The sequence below is a fragment of the Scophthalmus maximus genome, chromosome 6 (genome assembly GCF_022379125.1).
Source record: "Scophthalmus maximus strain ysfricsl-2021 chromosome 6, ASM2237912v1, whole genome shotgun sequence".
In the NCBI taxonomy this organism is placed as follows: Eukaryota; Metazoa; Chordata; class Actinopteri; order Pleuronectiformes; family Scophthalmidae; genus Scophthalmus; species Scophthalmus maximus.
Window position 1 is genome coordinate 12,223,435 of NC_061520.1, and position 16,566 is coordinate 12,240,000.

The 16,566-nt window shown below is 37.7% G+C and overlaps 2 protein-coding genes across 2 annotated transcripts; both read right to left on the bottom strand.

Moving 5' to 3' along the window:
• Positions 1 to 86: 86 nt before the first annotated feature.
• LOC118309874 (green-sensitive opsin) lies at positions 87 to 4,841 on the bottom strand. The gene is made up of 5 exons (XM_035632464.1): positions 4,437 to 4,841; positions 4,159 to 4,327; positions 2,586 to 2,751; positions 1,806 to 2,045; positions 87 to 601 (listed from the first exon to the last, which is right to left on the bottom strand). The coding sequence occupies exons 1-5, from the start codon at positions 4,798 to 4,800 to the stop codon at positions 503 to 505; spliced, it is 1,038 nt and encodes a 345-aa protein (XP_035488357.1). The 5' UTR covers positions 4,801 to 4,841; the 3' UTR covers positions 87 to 502.
• Positions 4,842 to 6,213: 1,372 nt separating this feature from the next.
• Positions 6,214 to 10,697, bottom strand: LOC118309873 (green-sensitive opsin). Its single transcript, XM_035632463.1, has 5 exons — positions 10,252 to 10,697; positions 9,950 to 10,118; positions 8,197 to 8,362; positions 7,780 to 8,019; positions 6,214 to 6,839 (listed from the first exon to the last, which is right to left on the bottom strand). Exons 1-5 carry the CDS (start codon positions 10,613 to 10,615, stop codon positions 6,741 to 6,743), a joined length of 1,038 nt encoding a protein of 345 aa, XP_035488356.1. The 5' UTR covers positions 10,616 to 10,697; the 3' UTR covers positions 6,214 to 6,740.
• Between the last annotated feature and the right edge of the window lie 5,869 nt (positions 10,698 to 16,566).

The following is a 16,566-nucleotide window of genomic DNA, read 5'->3' on the forward strand; positions in this document are numbered from 1 at the left end:
TCCCTTATCACCTACAAAAAAAAGCAGTGGTCAATGCAAAGCTTGAAGTATCAAAAACTACAACAATGGCAACAAGGTATTTTCATGCATGCATTTAATAAATTTTCTAAACTTTTTTGTTTACAAAATATATACATGATTTTATGACAGGGGCCAACAAATATGCTCACCCCTACAGGTCATAAATATACAAAGGTGATTTGTACCACTCACCCATCCAGACATGTCACGCGCATCTGTCACATATACATTTGTTTTTTATGCTTGATCCTTTCTCAGGTGTTGTTCAGATGATGTTGGAGTCCTGTTTGAATCCCACAAACACAGACCCCGCCCCAAAAAAAGAATATCCACGGTTGAAACCCTGCCATGGAGGTCAATGTCCATTTGTTGCAGAAAAGATCATGTTTGTATCCAGTTGCTTAATTCCATTTCAAGTTAGCCATTCAGAATCAGGAAGACATCAAGAAGGTGGATGTTCGGAGGAGTGAAGTAATAATTCTTATGACACAGAGGACACTTCTGTCTTGCTGGTGGATAGTGAGGTCTCATCTTCAACCATACCACCCATTCCAATAGTGCTCAGCATGCAGTTACGGAACTGGAAGGGAGAAAACACATGAAAGTAAGATACCAAACAATTTTATACATCAACACTAGAAGAAACCCTCATTTGGAGAACCCACTGTGATAAAATCAACTAACCAAGTATCACTGTAGGACTGACAAATTAAGGGGAACTTTGGAATTTTTGAAGTTGCTTCCAAATCCACTGATAAATATATGAGCATTAATCCAAAAAGTTTGCTTCTACAGGTTGTTTTAGACTGTGTACAAAACATCAACATGATATAGTAGGGTAATTATTAGAAGCTATATGGATATTTGTTATTTGAGTTAAGGTTATCTGTTTATACAACAACCTCCACTTGTTGCCTACAGGGGGAGTTATAATCATTATAATCCATTCTAAATCATTTATTAGCTTATATAATGTTCATAAATAGCAAATGAGGGGCTTCAAATAAAGTGTTGCCCTGTTTTGTACCACATCCTCATAAGACACAGTAATGAACTATTAAAAAACAACCACGTTTTATTATTCAGTTTGTGGCTTTGTTTATGCTTCTCTTACTCTCTTCTATTTAGTTCTTTAGTGCACCAGGAACGAAGGTTCTACGTGGACCTTATCATTTATACCAGCAGACGGGAAACACTTAGTTCATTACTATCAATATTCATAATTACTGATGATTATTGGTTTATTATTAGAAAGCGATAAACGCAAGACCCTATAATAACTGCAGGCTTGATTGATGATTTTCTTTTATCAGACATTCGTTATCCATACATAACTGCGGGCCTTGGGGTTTACTGCCCTTTACTAATGACTATGAATGACTAAATTTTAAATGGATCAAAATCACAAGGACTTTTCACAGTCTCAATTACCTAAACACAGAAGCAACTATAATGTGCATGCACATTGTCAGATCTGAAATATTCAGCCACCTACTGCTCAACGGCCTGTACAACAATAATGCCACCACTTCGTAATCTGGTAAAATAGCACTTAAAGTTCTGGACATGCCACTTCTGCAATATTATCAAAAAAATACAACTTACAACAACAACAGTGGTTCTCATTAATGGCTAAAGCTGTACATAGAAATAGCAAACAACTTATCTACCATTTATACTCTCTATAATGGGTGACTTATCATAAAGTGATACAAGTGGTCCATGATCCCAAAGGAGAACTGGGTTCTGCAGGAACAGTAGCTACAGTGCAGCGATAAACTGACCTGTTTGTTCATCAGCACGTAGATAATAGGATTGAACAACGCCGAGCTCTTTGAGAAGAAGGCAGGAATGGCCATGGCTGTGGCTGAGAAGGCAGCTCCCTTGTTGAAGAAGATCCATGCAGCAAAGCTGGCGTACGGGGTCCAGGCCACGAGGAAGCCCAGCACCATCAGCACGCACATGCGCGTCACTTCCTTCTCAGCTTGCTGGGTGGATGCTGAGTCCTGCTGCTGAGCTGCAGCCTGAAAATGTGTCCAACAGAGGAGCAGGAAGGAGGTTAGCTCTTGACAATATGGAGCATAACATTTTTTATTATTTCCAGTTCCTCTCATGTCAGGATTTACTGGTTCTCTATAATATCAAATTTAATATTGTAGGGTTTGGGACTCTTGAATGGACAGAAATGTAATTTGTAGGCTTAAAATTGTTAGGTATTTCTTTCTTTATATCATGCAGGGCCGAGAGTAAAAGAAAAAATAAACCAAACCACGAAACCCCCCAAAATATGCTGTTTAACTGGTGTACCATTAACACATATGGAAATGATATTATGAATCAATTAAATTAATTAGTCTGATTTATAACTTTTCTGTGTACTCAAAGTCACATTACCGCAGAGGAGAAGAAGGCAGCGAATATAATAAATGTGATGATAATAATAGTGGGTACATGCATTAAAGTCAAGGTACAACTAAGGTTCTTTGTGTGATTGCAGTTGTCACCCCACACAGACTGTTACAGTGTAGTAACTGTTAATAGTATAGATAAAGTATAAGACTTACAGCTTTGACTGTCAGCACAAGGCTTCCATAGGTGAAAAAGATGGTGCCAACTGGGAAACAGAAGTGGCAGATGAACATGTACATGACGTATGATTCATTGTTGAAGCCTGGGGCCATAGTGTAGTAGTCAGGTCCACACGAGCACTGCAGACCCTCAGGAATGTACCTGTGTGAGAACAGAGAGGCACATCAGAGAAAACCATCCAATACTGAAACACACACAAGTGAAGCTAATAAACACACTTTTCACTGTTACTCAAGTACATTCTTGAAACAAAAAAAACTTCCTCAGCTTATACTTTTCTCACTATTATGTTATTATTTCTATTTGTTACAAATTCTGAATGCTTCATTCTGACCTATGCATTGCTAGCCACTTCATTATCGTCTTGTGCATCAAGTGTTTCACAACGGCTTCTTTCTCACTTACAGTGCATATATCCAAGTGATACTTTCACAGGTACATTTACTCTACAAGTACTGTACACAGTCTGATTTAGAGGTGCTTGTTTGTTTTTTTACTTGAATAGTTCAATTTAATGCTACTTTATACATTCATAAAAAATGGTGTAATAATATATATATATATATAAGTACACCATTACTGATATATATATATATCAGTAATTTAATTATGATATATTACGGTATAACCCCAACCATTTAACTTTTGATAATTTAATGTATTATAAATTATCTCAAGTATACAGTATTTAAAAAGATCAAAGTGCAGTTTTGCTCTAAGGTGCATAAGTCCTATTTCCCATAATTAGTGACAGAACTGATTTGAGTCTTGGCTCCTGCTTCCAGGGCTGATTTCATACATGATATTGTCTGATATCTAAGTCTAAGTCTATTCAGGTCAGTTTCCTTGTTTGTTTGTCTATTTGTTTGTTAGCAGGATTACTCAGAAGGTTATGAACGGATTTGTGGTCGATTCAATGCTGGCAGGGATCCAGGCCCAAATCTGGATCCAGGAATTTTTTTGAAGGTGAAACAGCATGTAGGTGGAGGGATTGCGGAGCCTTGGCGGACGTCTGTGCTTTACGTGTGCATTGGTTAATGTTAAACAATTTCCATCTGTACTTCTCCTGCTTTGAAATTCAAAATCTCTGGATTGAAAGGGGTCTACATATGGTTCAGATCAGTTCAAGTCTTTGTTCAAAGCTTCATTATTTTCCACAAAAAGCGTGCAAGGCACTACATCACACATCGCCATCTTTGGGTCTTCATCTAAGTATAAGAAGAAGCTAGCTCGGTATTCTCAGGTCGGACATAATGACAAAGGCCAAGTGACCTGCTCCTATCGCATCTACAGTTCATTCAACTGCTGTGGGTACTGATGTTTCTGGTCGATCAGTTTGGTGGACAGAGTGAATGCCAGTTTGTATTGGCATTGGCAAAAGTTACATAGTGATGCTTTAAACAGCACTTAGATACCTTTTCATACATCGCAGCAGATTTTGGACACAGTTTTGCCATTTCAGTGCCTGATACAGTGGTTTTAAAAGAGACTTACATTTACTCTCTTCAGTTTTAGTGTCTAGGCACTGATGTTCAATATTTTAATTACCTGGACCAGCCAGCCAGTGGTGGGGCGGCACAAGATAGAGCCATGATCCAGGTGAAAAAAACTCCAACTCCTGCGTGAGTTCCAGTGAACTTGAAGCTTCCCATGGGTTTGCAGACCACAATGTATCTCTCAACAGCCAGGACGACCAGAGACCAGAGAGCAACTTGACCTGTGAAACAAGGAAAGAATAGAAAACATCTGTTAATGATTGTAGCTGCATGGGACACTTTCAGAAGATATGCAGAAAAGTGTGCAAAAGTTCCTACTGTGTATCATACCTCCCACAGTAGCCATGAATCCTTCAATGGCACATCCCATAGGTCCAAAAATAAAATAGCCATTAATAGCAGTTATGAAAGTGATGGTGAACCCAAAGCAGACCATGATCAGTCCAGCCACAGACAGGTTGACCAGGATGAAGTTGAGTGGTTGCCGCAGCTTCTTGTTCTGAGCTGTGACCATCAGAGTGAGAGCGTTGATGGGGAAGCCAGTGCAGATCAGGAAGAACATGTAGACAGCAAGAAGTTTGAATAGCATGGGATCCCCCAGGTAGTACTGTGGATAAAAGTAGGGACTCCTCACAAGCCCCGTCTTGTTGTTCATGGGGATGTAGAAGTTCTTGCCCTCCGTGCCGTTCTCCATCTTTCTCTTAGTCAAAGGACCGACAGTGTGGAGTTTGCAAAATGCAGTGTTGAACACCTCTGCATGCAACAGATCTCTGTTACCTTTATACACGTCAAAAAGTGGATTACAGGGGGATTGAGAAAAAGTCTTTCCTGTAAGCCTCTGTGATTTATCTTAACACCAGATAATCATCAGCTTATTGACACCAGACTATTCGAACATTTTAACTAAACAAACAGCCCTCCACCCCCCTTATTTATTTCCCTTTGTTGTTTTCTTTCCTTTTCTTCTTCTATAATGTTCATCACTGCTGTTTGGCTTGAGGTTGAAAATCTGGGACTCATAGAATAAATAAATATCTTTTGCAATTTCTAACCAACTGAAGTTTAATAAGTTTAGATAATACTTGGTAAGAGGTCTGCAAACACCTCACACTTCCTTCATCCACCCTGAGCCCCATACCCAAGTTAATCACCACCAGAGCTAAAGTCTGCAAACGACAGTTACAGTATTATACAGTTAGTATTTTAAAACACTGCGTGATAACGGTTAGAGTAAAATATGTCCTTTACATGTATTCAGCAATGTCATATGTATAATACCATGATGCTTCATACATTTTTTGTCCACTGTTATTGTGCCATTTATATATCATAAATAGTCAAACTGATTATTCTGATTCAGACTATTATGCAGACAGGCGTACGTTCAAATTTGATTTTAGTTTAAACTCTCCAACCCACCTGAATAGTTTTTCAGTGGAGTGTTTGGTTTGTCTGTAAGAGGAAACCTTTTTCCATGACCACAGTCTTTACTTAATTTTAACCGAGAAATCTGATGTTTTTTTTATTTTAATGAAACAACCAACTTTGTTAACTGACATAACTGTGGCAAGATCACACAATCCATGAATACCAAAGTTGAACAAAACTAAATTACAGGGAATAACGTTTGTCTTTCGTCTTTTTAACAGTTCTAGCTTTTAACAGTTATCTTCTTCTTAGTTTTAATCTTTTTTTCTTACTTGGCCTTGAAATAGTTGACTGTTTGTAGTTTTTCTTTCCTATGATGTTTGCCATGATGTTTGAACCATTTAACTGGACAGTGTTGTATGTAATATTCCATCTGTTCATCCACGACCTTGAATATGATTTTGGAACCTATCCAGGATCACACTGGGCGAGAGGTTGGATAGAACCTGGACAGTGTGTCAATCCATTACACAGCCAACACACACTCATAGTCACACACACACGCTATGGACAATCTAGTTCAACTAATTCCTCTGACTTACATGTCCGTGAGACAAAAAGTGGAGAACATGAGGGAGTCTCTGTTTAACAGTTGTTTCACCAATAGAATATAACAGAAGACTTAAACTTTTAACTTCTGAGTGAAATTAGAAATTATTCATAACACAAAAGCAACAGACAGGTTTGGATGCATGCATTTATTTACCTACATTTAAAATATTAGTATTTATAGTATTTATAAAATATATACAATTGCCCAAGAAAATCAATTCTGTTCCTCTAACAACCACCAAAAATTTATATAGAGCTGAACAAGATAAGTGCTGGAACATTTTTATGAAGATGATGATGGCTGAAATAATAACAATAAGAATAAAAAACACTCCTGACACTCATGGGAATCGTTTGACTGCCAGATAACAGCACATTTTGCGTCACTGTTGTGAGAAGTTATATTGATTTTTCCTTTGGGTTAACAGCAGAACTATACTTTGACTAAAGGTTCCACCTTATAAGAGAAAACTGCAAACTTCACACATTGTACCAGACATCAGAACTTACTCTACGATGTGTGAGGGCTTTTAGATGACTTCTCGTTACATGCAGTATTTCTTGGAAAATGTAACCAAGTGATATAACTGTCCAAAGTGCAATGTTTTCAGTCCATGTGAAATATTTGTTAGAGTTGTTGAGCTTCGTCTGTGTTCAGGAAACCGAGGACACTTCTGTCTTGCTGGTTGATAATGCGCTCTCATCTTCCACCATACCGCCCAGTCCAACAGAAGTCAGCATGCAGTTACGGAACTGAAAGTAGGGTATATTGTATGATGACAAAATTAAGAATCAATAAACATGGAACAAAACAAAATTCATAATGGAAAGACTGGTTTAGCAAGTTTAGCAAGTAAAAACAAAACAACATTACAGTGGATGGTGCTGGTCTTTTTGCTGTTTTAGATATTTATAAAATAATATCATTTTAAACTGGTTGTCTTAACAGCTGTAAAAAAAAAACGACCGTTTTACTTAATTACAATGTTTGCTTTTTAAAAGCTGCATTTTGTGTAAGAAAGGTAAATAAAGTGAAAATACATTCAACTGGACTGTGAAGATTTTAATAATCCATCTATTAATCCATGTTTAAAGTGCACTATAATGTGGTGTTAGCATGTGCAGCATACAGTGTTTACTAACATATTTGTCAACAAATAGAATAAACAGATATTAATTTATTGACAACATAACACAACTGTTATAATCTAAAATCCTGTATGTCTGTATATTATGTATGAATATAAAATGTATTAGTTATTATTATGGTTGGATTTTGAATGACATTTATATATTTATAAATACATCTTCAGTCTTCATGTCAACTGAGAAAACTGTTAAGTTGGTTCCATAATAAAACTAAAAAGCCCTGGATGAAATCCAGTACGTTGACCTTCAGCCATGTCCTCATGAGTTTTGAACACATTTATAAACACTTTTAAACCTGTCTGTAAAACAGTTTGACATTTACACTGAGACTTTATGATATTTTGAAAGCCCTATAAGGACATGTTCATGTGTTCAGTCATATCATTAAAAGTTGTTTTTTTTTTTTTTGGGGGGGGGGGGGGGGGGGGGGGGGCAAATACAGTAATCAACACTTAATCCTGTCCTTTTGTCTGCTCACCTCTCTATTATGGGGTGTTATGAACAGTTTATAAATTGTATTGACTCTTCTTAGGAAGCACCATACCTGTTTGTTCATCAGCACGTAGATAATAGGATTGAACAACGCCGAGCTCTTTGAGAAAAAGGCAGGGATGGCCATGGCTGTGCCTGAGAACGCAGCTCCCCTGTTGAAGAAGATCCATGCAGCAGAGCTGGCATATGGTGTCCAGGCCACGAGGAAGCCCAGCACCATCAGCACGCACATACGCGTCACTTCCTTCTCAGCTTTCTGGGTGGATGCTGAGTCCTGCTGCTGAGCTGCAGCCTGAAAATTTTGACATCAACAGTTGTATGGATTTTGCACGTCTTGTTGATTTTTAGTTAAGTCAGAAAAACCTTGCATAATGACTAGGTTTTCCTTTTAAACAAGTGTTCTACATATGCAAGAATTTCAAAATTGCATTTATAAATATCACACTATATTAAAATGTATGTCTCTTACCGCCTTCACTGTGCACACTAAGTTTCCGTAAGTGAAGAAGATGATGAAGACAGGAACACAGAAGTGGCAGGTGAACAGGTACAAGACGAATGATTCATTATTGTAGCCTGGAGCCAGAGTGTAGTAGTCAGGTCCACAGGAGACCTGGACACCCTCAGGAATGTACCTGTGAATGCAAGACATATAACATTAGAAACTAAATAAACAAATTAGCCAATATCATATGGCTTGGCACAATCTGTACTTTGGTGGTCCAATGTATACATTTGTCAACAGATGGATTCTGGAAAAGGCAGTAAAAAAACATGTGATTTATTTTGGTAAATATGAAACAAAAACATGCGTGATATGATATCCATCCATTATTAATAACGCTTTATCCATTCACACTGTCACATTCACAACTATGGTCAATTTAGAGTCCTTATTTCAACTAACCCTAATCTTTTGACTGTGGGAGGAAGCTGGAGTACCCGGTTCGAACCAACACATACACAGGGAGAACATGCAAACTCCACGCACTAAGGCCTTGGTTGGTTCGCACCGGGAACCTTCTTGCTGTGAGGTGATAGCACTAATCACTAAACCACCGTGCAGCCCATCATTGGATCAATGTGGCTTTTTAGATTCATTCTTTAACAGGGAGTCCAAATCTATACAATTCAAGCTTTTAACATGACTGCCACCATATTACTGCTGGAAAGCTCCAAAACGGCTCCAAAATTTGGGATCATTAAGTTTATACATCATAAGTCATGCTTTGTCGATTTGTTTACACTTGTTTGTTTTTTTTCAAATTATCTGTATTGAGACAGGAACAACTGGACTTGGTTGTAGTTTCTTGAAGATGTTTCATCTCTCATCCAAGAGACTTCTTAAATTGAACTCTGTGGAGTGTGGGCAGTGGCTGTTGATGCTCCAGACTTTAGGCTGATATTAATGACTTGACTTGGATTCCGGCGGCCATGGGTAGCCAGTGGAGGTCAATGAACAGTGAAGTGACATGTGTTATTTTAGGTTGGTTGAAGACCGGATGTTCTGCTGCATTCTGGACCATCTGTAAGGGTTTCAATGTGCATGAAGGGAAGCGTGCCAGAGGAGCATTCAAATAGTGGAGGCAGGAGATAACCACAGCCTGCACCAAGAGCTGGGTGGCAAACAGAGTCGAGTAAAGCCTGATTTTTCATATTATGCAAAGTTCAAAGAAGCACTTCCAGGGGACAGATGCAAAAAAGTAAAGCTGGATGTAAGATTTCAGTTTAGTTTTCTTTTTTTCTTTTTTACACATTGGCTCTTATTTCTAAAATTTCTGTTTTTTTTTAACTGTTATTTTAGTTTATCAACTTGATTGCTCAATTCTGAAGAAGCAACTGCATCATTAAAAGCGAAGCCATCAGGGTAAGGGTAAGGCTGAGGCTGTTGACAATTCTCTCTGGCACTTTTTTGAAGAACATTTAAAGGTAAACAAACCCACATTAGGTAGTTAAAGATTAAGTCCCCACTGGATTCCAGTAACAACACCGCACCACAACAAAAAAGTAATTAAGTTGGTGTGTAAAGCATCTGCAGTTGAATCAAGAAGAAAGGACAAGACTACAAAAATAAGAGCCATGTTCCATAGATGAATACATAAAATTAGACAATAGTGATAATTCTGACATGGTAGGAGTTTCATTAAAGATCTCCACTCTCCACTCTGCCATCCCTGATGTGGGGTGGTCATGTGATCCATTTTGGGGAATTAGTTAATTACCTTGACCAGCCAACAAGAGGAGGAACAGCACAGGAGGCAGCCATGATCCATGTGAAGGCGCAACCTGTTGCAGCGTGGGTGGCTGTAAATTTGAAGCTACCCATGGGTTTACAGACCACAATGTATCTCTCAATAGCTAGAACCACAAGAGACCACAGGGACACTTGGCCTGTGAAAAAAAAAAGAGAACAGAGATTGTTATGAGAATCTCCAAATCCTGCCATCTGTTACACTATCTTACAACTTAGACCTGGACAATCTAGACAATCTGCAAGGCAAATTACCACTTTCCTATCGTTTACCTCCCAGAGTAGCCATGAATCCTTCAATTGCACAACCCGTTGGTCCCAAGGAGAAATAGCCCATTAGAGAAGAATAAAAGGCGACTGTGAATCCAAAGCAGACCATGATCAGTCCAGCCACAGACAGGTTGACCAGGATGAAGTTGAGTGGTTGCCGCAGCTTCTTGTTCTGAGCTGTGACCATCAGAGTGAGAGCATTGATGGGGAAGCCAGTGCAGATCAGGAAGAACATGTAGACAGCAAGTAGTTTGAAAAACCATGGATCCGCCAAATAATACTGTGTATAATGGTAAGGATTCCTCACAAGCCCCGTCCTGTTGTTCATGGGGATGTAGAAGTTGTTGCCCTGAGTGCCGTTCTCCATCTCTGCAAATTGGGATTTGGATGGGCAGAGTAGGGTAACCTTGGAGCACTGTCAATGCAGCCAAGCAACTGCTGTCTAACTTGATACTACAGCTATGGTTATATAGCCCCAGGGGCAGATTCACAGTGGATGGAGAAGATAAGCAAAGAGGATCTGCATGAGATTTCAGCCCATAATCTGTCAGAGTATAAACACTTGCTCAACAGAACAGAGTTGAACCTTTTTTTTTCAAAGGATATGTTTCATCATTCAAACAGTGAATGTCACAGAGTCAGGAAGGTCACTTTACATTCGAGAGAGAGATTCTTGTCTTTCATAAGGTACCTGTAAGGTACATTTTCGGCACACATATTTATCCATGTTGCCATGAGAGCAGATATGTTCTTGTTATGAAAAACTCCGACATAAGGTCCAGTCAATCTATCCATCTCTGTTTCTGCTCTGGAATGACTTTCCTTTGAAGGAGCTGAGTGAAATGCATTTCTAACCCAAAAGGCACTTTTAATTCGACAAAATGTACTTATTTCCTAAACACCATTAAATGAAGACTCTGGTTGTTCCCTGTAATTTGATTAGGTGACTATCCATTTAGTTTGGGTGCAGCTAACAATCACGTAATAGGATTTGTGCAGGTAAGTGTAGATATGCTGCCGCAACATTACTGTAGCAGAAGATAGAAAGATAGATTACAAGCTCTGGCAATCATAAGTAGGCAAAAGGTATGATTCTGGCTTGTTTATTGAGTGTTTAACATGGAACAACCACAGCTGTTTTTTTATTGACTTTGTTACCTACTCTTGATCAAAATAAACTCCAGTGCAAGTCTGCTACAAGGAGGAAGCCTGACATACTGCTCATGAAGTAACAATCAAATGATCAGCCGCAGGTTACTGGTGTTTTCATGAATAATAATTTCAAAAAGTATAGGAGTAAGACTGCTGTCTGTGATTCACCATGAAAAATAAATAATCCACGATTGACTTACACTGCCAACTCTTAGTGTTTATTTTGTAACCCTGGTGAGACAAAATAAATAGTGTACATGCAAATAATAAAGTGTATTGCAGTATACTAGTTTCACATGCATATTTGTGGCTGTATGTAAGTTGTTTGAGTAGTAACAGGCTAAAAAGGTAAACTCAGAAGACTTTAGACTTAATCTTTTAAGGAGATTACTGTTTGGCCAAGGTAAACATACAGCCCCTCAAAGATTGCTGCTTGGGCAATGCCTTGAGTCTCTCTCATGTTGGCTTGAATCTAAAAAAAATAAGATATTTTTTGGGGTTTTCTCAGCTATGTAATACAATTTTCAATCATCCTTATGGTGCAATAATTCCTGTCATATATTTCAATTCAAAAATTTGTTTAATGTCCAATTATTAAGATGCACGATCTCTTTCCATCTTTCTTTTTACTTTAAGATTTTTCTTCGTCTTTCTTATTTTGACCTGTAGTTCTCCGAGAGTATGACCCATAAATGTGGATCATAAAAACTGAACACCTCCTCTCATATGTTTAGTTGTGACTCTACAGACAGAAAGCAGACCTGTCCCAGATGACCTGAGGGGTCTCGATGGTTCACAACGTAGCAGTGGATCAATAATGTATTCTGAAGCTGTCATCTGCCTGGTGCAGTGAACACATTTGCATCTGGATGAGGTTGGCAGGGCTTTGATTTTTGATTTCTCCTGTGCCCTCAACACCATCCAGCCACTGCTACAGGGTGACAAGCCGCAGGTGATGGGTGTCTTACATGGTGCTGGAGGTACCGGAGCTCCACAGGGGACCTTTCCTGTTCACCTTCACAGACTTTCAGTACAACTCTGGGTTGTGCCACTTGTAGAAGTCTTCTGACGACTGCAGTGGTTGTGTGTATAAGGGATGGACGGGAGAAGGAGTGCACAGGCACTTTTCTTCACTGTGGTCTGCTGGGGGAGAAGCATCAGAACCAATGACACTAACAGACTTAACAAACTGATTAAGAAAGCTGTCTCTGTAATAGGCTGCAAGCTGGAGAAATTTGAAAACTGTGGTGGAGAGGAGGTCAACAAACTATTATCTTTCATGGATAACCCTGACCATCCTCTCCTTCACACACTGGACAGACAGTGGAACACCTTCTCCAACAGGCTAGTGCAGGTTCACTCTCACAAGGCACCTTCCTGTTACCTTCTTATGTACATTACTGGTAACTGATTGCAAACTTGCATTAAAATTATACTTGTATAGTTTTGCAGTTCTCATATTTTCACATTTGAATTTAATTCTTTAAATTTTGTTATATCTATCTATCTATCTATCTATCTATCTATCTATCTATCCTTCCATCTATCTATGTTATTTTGCACTTGTAACAGACATTGTTAATATAGGCCTTTTTGCTGCCATGTATTCACGGTGGTATATCGTTTAATTGGGACTTGGTTAATCCATTTAGTGGCAGGTGAGATGTTTTGTCTTCTCAAGCAGATAATGGGATTGTGTTATAATTTAATTAGACAGGCCAACACTAATGTTACCTCATTATTATTGGCTTGCAAATGACATCAACTGATGGTAAACCAATTGCTGCAGTTAAACAGACTCAGCTCTTTAATTGACAGCCCTTTACAAGAGTCACCGATTCATGACATGACCATACCATACCATAACATGAATTGACTATAAAGAAAAAGAAAAAACTACTGGAGATATAAAGATACAATTTCTGCTTGTGGCCTTTATCAAGGTGAGAGAAACAATACTTAAGTGTACCATTAATTGAATTAGATTATACTGTAAATGTAATTTAACAGAACACCTCAATATATTTTATTCACTCAAAAGACATCCCATGCTCAACAAGAAAGGCACTTTAGAGTGTGAAAGTGCACAACCCTCCTCTCCACCTGCAACTGTCATATTATCCTTAATCATGCCTGCCCCTCTGAGAGTCAACAGCCATTGGATGAATGCATCAATCACAATGATCTTTTCTCCTATAGTTTTCAAACAGAAAATGGGGCTGGACATAATAATGTCAATAACAATAACAACAAAAATAATTATAATGACAATAATAATGATAATTATATTATACTTAATATATATGGCAAATCTCAAAAAAAAGGATATGTTTTAGATAAATGACCAATGTCCCGGCAGGGGAAATCATTAATATTACAGTGTTCTTCCATTTTAAAAAGTCTTTCTTAGAAGATACATTTTGAGAAGTGATTAAAAAAGATGCCAATGATTCTGCTAAATCTCAGGAAAATCTTAAAATGACAGTAATTCTCATACTGGCAAGTAACCAGTAAAGGGAGGTGAAAACATGAGTGTTTGATGATTTCCCAAAAGCTGAGCAGTTGTGCTCTGTTTTAGCTGAAGACCTGTGATATACCTGTGAAATACAATAATCTAAGCCTTATGAGATGAAAGCATATATCAAGCATGTGAGTGTTTAAACACCTGCCAAGTAATTTTAGATTCAAGCAATTTCAAACTCTGACTCTGAGTTAAATGGACGTTAACACTCTTGTCTTTGACTTACTGAAACTAAAGATATGTGTTTAGCTGCAAAAAAAAAATTATGGCTGTCCTAACACCAATTTAAATAACTAGATTACTGGCTGGAGTGTAAATTTGTCCCCAATCCCACAATTTGTGGTAAGGAGCTTATCACATTACAGTAAGGTTCAGTCTTTGATGAGGAAAGTGAGCTTATGCCATTGGAGATTCAAAAATAAATTACTCTGTTAAGCTAATGTTGATTGAACCACTCTGCTTCCCTTAAATCTATTACCTTAGTTTGGGCCCTTGGCATACGATGACAACTAGCCTACCAACTAGTGGCTTGTTTGTGAATGAAAAGCAAAATCAGATATTTACATACAGACATTTTATCGACAGAAAGATAAAACACTTTAGATAATTGAATCAAATAGTTTAGCTCTTAATTTACCTTCTGATGCTGTCAGCAACAGGCTAATTTAAACATTTTTGATTTATCAAAGTTTCCTGTTGAACTTAAAACTGCCGTTCCACTTGAAATATTCACACCACCTCTAAGTTTATATTTGCGTTGACAGATTTTTAAAGAACAGTTGTGTTTTCGGGGTACAAATGGAGCTTCAATTTTGACATATTAATAAGTTAAATTTGAGGAGCTTTTTTTTCTTTGTTTCTTTTTGTTTTAAATTAATATACACCTATTTTATAATTATATGATCGAATGAAAAATATGATGCCTGCCCTGAGCAAGCTTTTTATATACCCCAATCAGGCATTTCTAACAAGTTTATATTGTAGAAATGCCATTTGATAATGACAACATCATGATGTCATTTAAACCATATGATGATGAATGATTGGTTAATCTAAATAAGACTTATATCATGTCTCTTATCTCATTGTACTGTAAAAGCGATTTGAGTGGTTAATAAAATTAGAAAGGCGCTAAATAAATGCAGACCGTTTACCATTTACTAGATGATAGAGAGGGGGAGATCAGAAGAGAAAAGAGACTAGGAACAATTGTGTAACTACATAAGCTTTAGTTTGTGTCTATTCCAATATCATGCAGAAATACCTCAAACTCACCTCTTTGTGATGTCACTCATCACAAGATGTCAAACCAATCTTTTACAGATCAATATGAGCTTTTGATTGTCTCTCTAGCCCTGTTATTTGCCGAGATGACCTTGACCTTGACCCTTGACTGATCAGCTTCCAAAAGATAATCATCTGGAGATACAATCCCGAGTGCTAACTTGTTCTAAATTGAACAAGCCATTTTTAGGTTGTATGAGTGAATGGTGTTTAAATATATGAAGGTGATTCAGTAGAGGTCTATGTTTATAGTTCTAAAAAGTGCTGGAGAAACAGAACTGCTTGGCCTAACAGGTGAAGTGCAGATTGTTTGCTCTGGTTGCTTTTAATAATGTCAATGTGTATTACATCAGTCACACGAACTGAAATTATAAAAAGCCCTATTATCAAACTTTTATTAAAAAAAGTTTGACAATAGGGCTTTGTTTTCCAACAAGTCGAACTATGAAGATAGAAATGTATAATAACGAAAAATATGAATATTGTGAAAGTATATTGTTATGACAAAAATTTTCATTATTGGAAAAAAAGACAAAATATAATTACAATTATTGTTGGAAAGTGTAACTATGATGTCATAAAAGTTGAATTATATTAAAAATGAGAATAACGAGTTTGCAGTCATAAATCCTCCAAGTTACTGTTTTCTGCAGTTTTTCTGGCTCTGTGGTATAAACTGGCCATTTTAGAGAAGCAATTTTACGTTTTTTTAACAACCATTACAGTAATAATCAACATATTACTTGTGAATAAAGAAAATCCACTTTGCCAGAAGTGGAGCAAACAAATTGTGTTTCTTCAATACAACATTCAAACTGTTGACTCGAGATGAGAAAGTGATCTGTATAAATTCTAATGATAATACCCTTACATGGCAATGTCCTGGATGTAAATACAGGAAACCATCTGTCACACAGCTTTCATAAGTATGCCAATTCCTACAAGTGGGATTTCCAGACCAAGGAGCTTGTGTTTATCGGCTTAGCATCCAAAAATTGTCACTAGCAAGCTGTTAAACTGGAGGGGTTTGGCCCTTTCTGATCTTCAATCCTCGCAAATTGGATTCACACCTTGTACGCACTTCAGAGGTGTTGAGTAGGTTGTCTGGAAGTCAGGCTGCATGTAAGAGGAGGTGACACCTGTCTCCTTCAATTCACGTAGTCTTCAAAAGTGATTAGAGCACGCTCCGACTCAAGAGGTCAAAGACCTCCGACTCTCTCTGGAATAACACAATATATTTTGCATTTTATTTATTTATGATTTTGTTTGTTTCAGGACACTGCAGAGTTACCATCTCCTAATGAAGCACAATGTTAGGGAGTTCAGCTTTAGCTGATTAATCTTTGTAATTCAAATTGTGT

What these genes read in the sequence shown, in the direction of transcription:
- LOC118309874 (XM_035632464.1), bottom strand. Translation starts at nt 4,800, where the DNA reads ATGGAGAACGGCACGGAGGGCAAGAACTTCTACATCCCCATGAACAAC. An exon ending in CCACTGGCTGGCTGGTCCAG is followed by an intron (nt 2,752 to 4,158) that starts GTAATTAAAATA and finishes GTTCTCACACAG; the next exon opens with GTACATTCCTGAGGGTCTGC. An exon ending in ACGTGCTGATGAACAAACAG is followed by an intron (nt 602 to 1,805) that starts GTCAGTTTATCG and finishes TCTCCCTTCCAG; the next exon opens with TTCCGTAACTGCATGCTGAG.
- LOC118309873 (XM_035632463.1), bottom strand. Translation starts at nt 10,615, where the DNA reads ATGGAGAACGGCACTCAGGGCAACAACTTCTACATCCCCATGAACAAC. An exon ending in TAGTGTGCACAGTGAAGGCG is followed by an intron (nt 8,020 to 8,196) that starts GTAAGAGACATA and finishes CAAAATTTTCAG; the next exon opens with GCTGCAGCTCAGCAGCAGGA. An exon ending in ACGTGCTGATGAACAAACAG is followed by an intron (nt 6,840 to 7,779) that starts GTATGGTGCTTC and finishes CCCTACTTTCAG; the next exon opens with TTCCGTAACTGCATGCTGAC.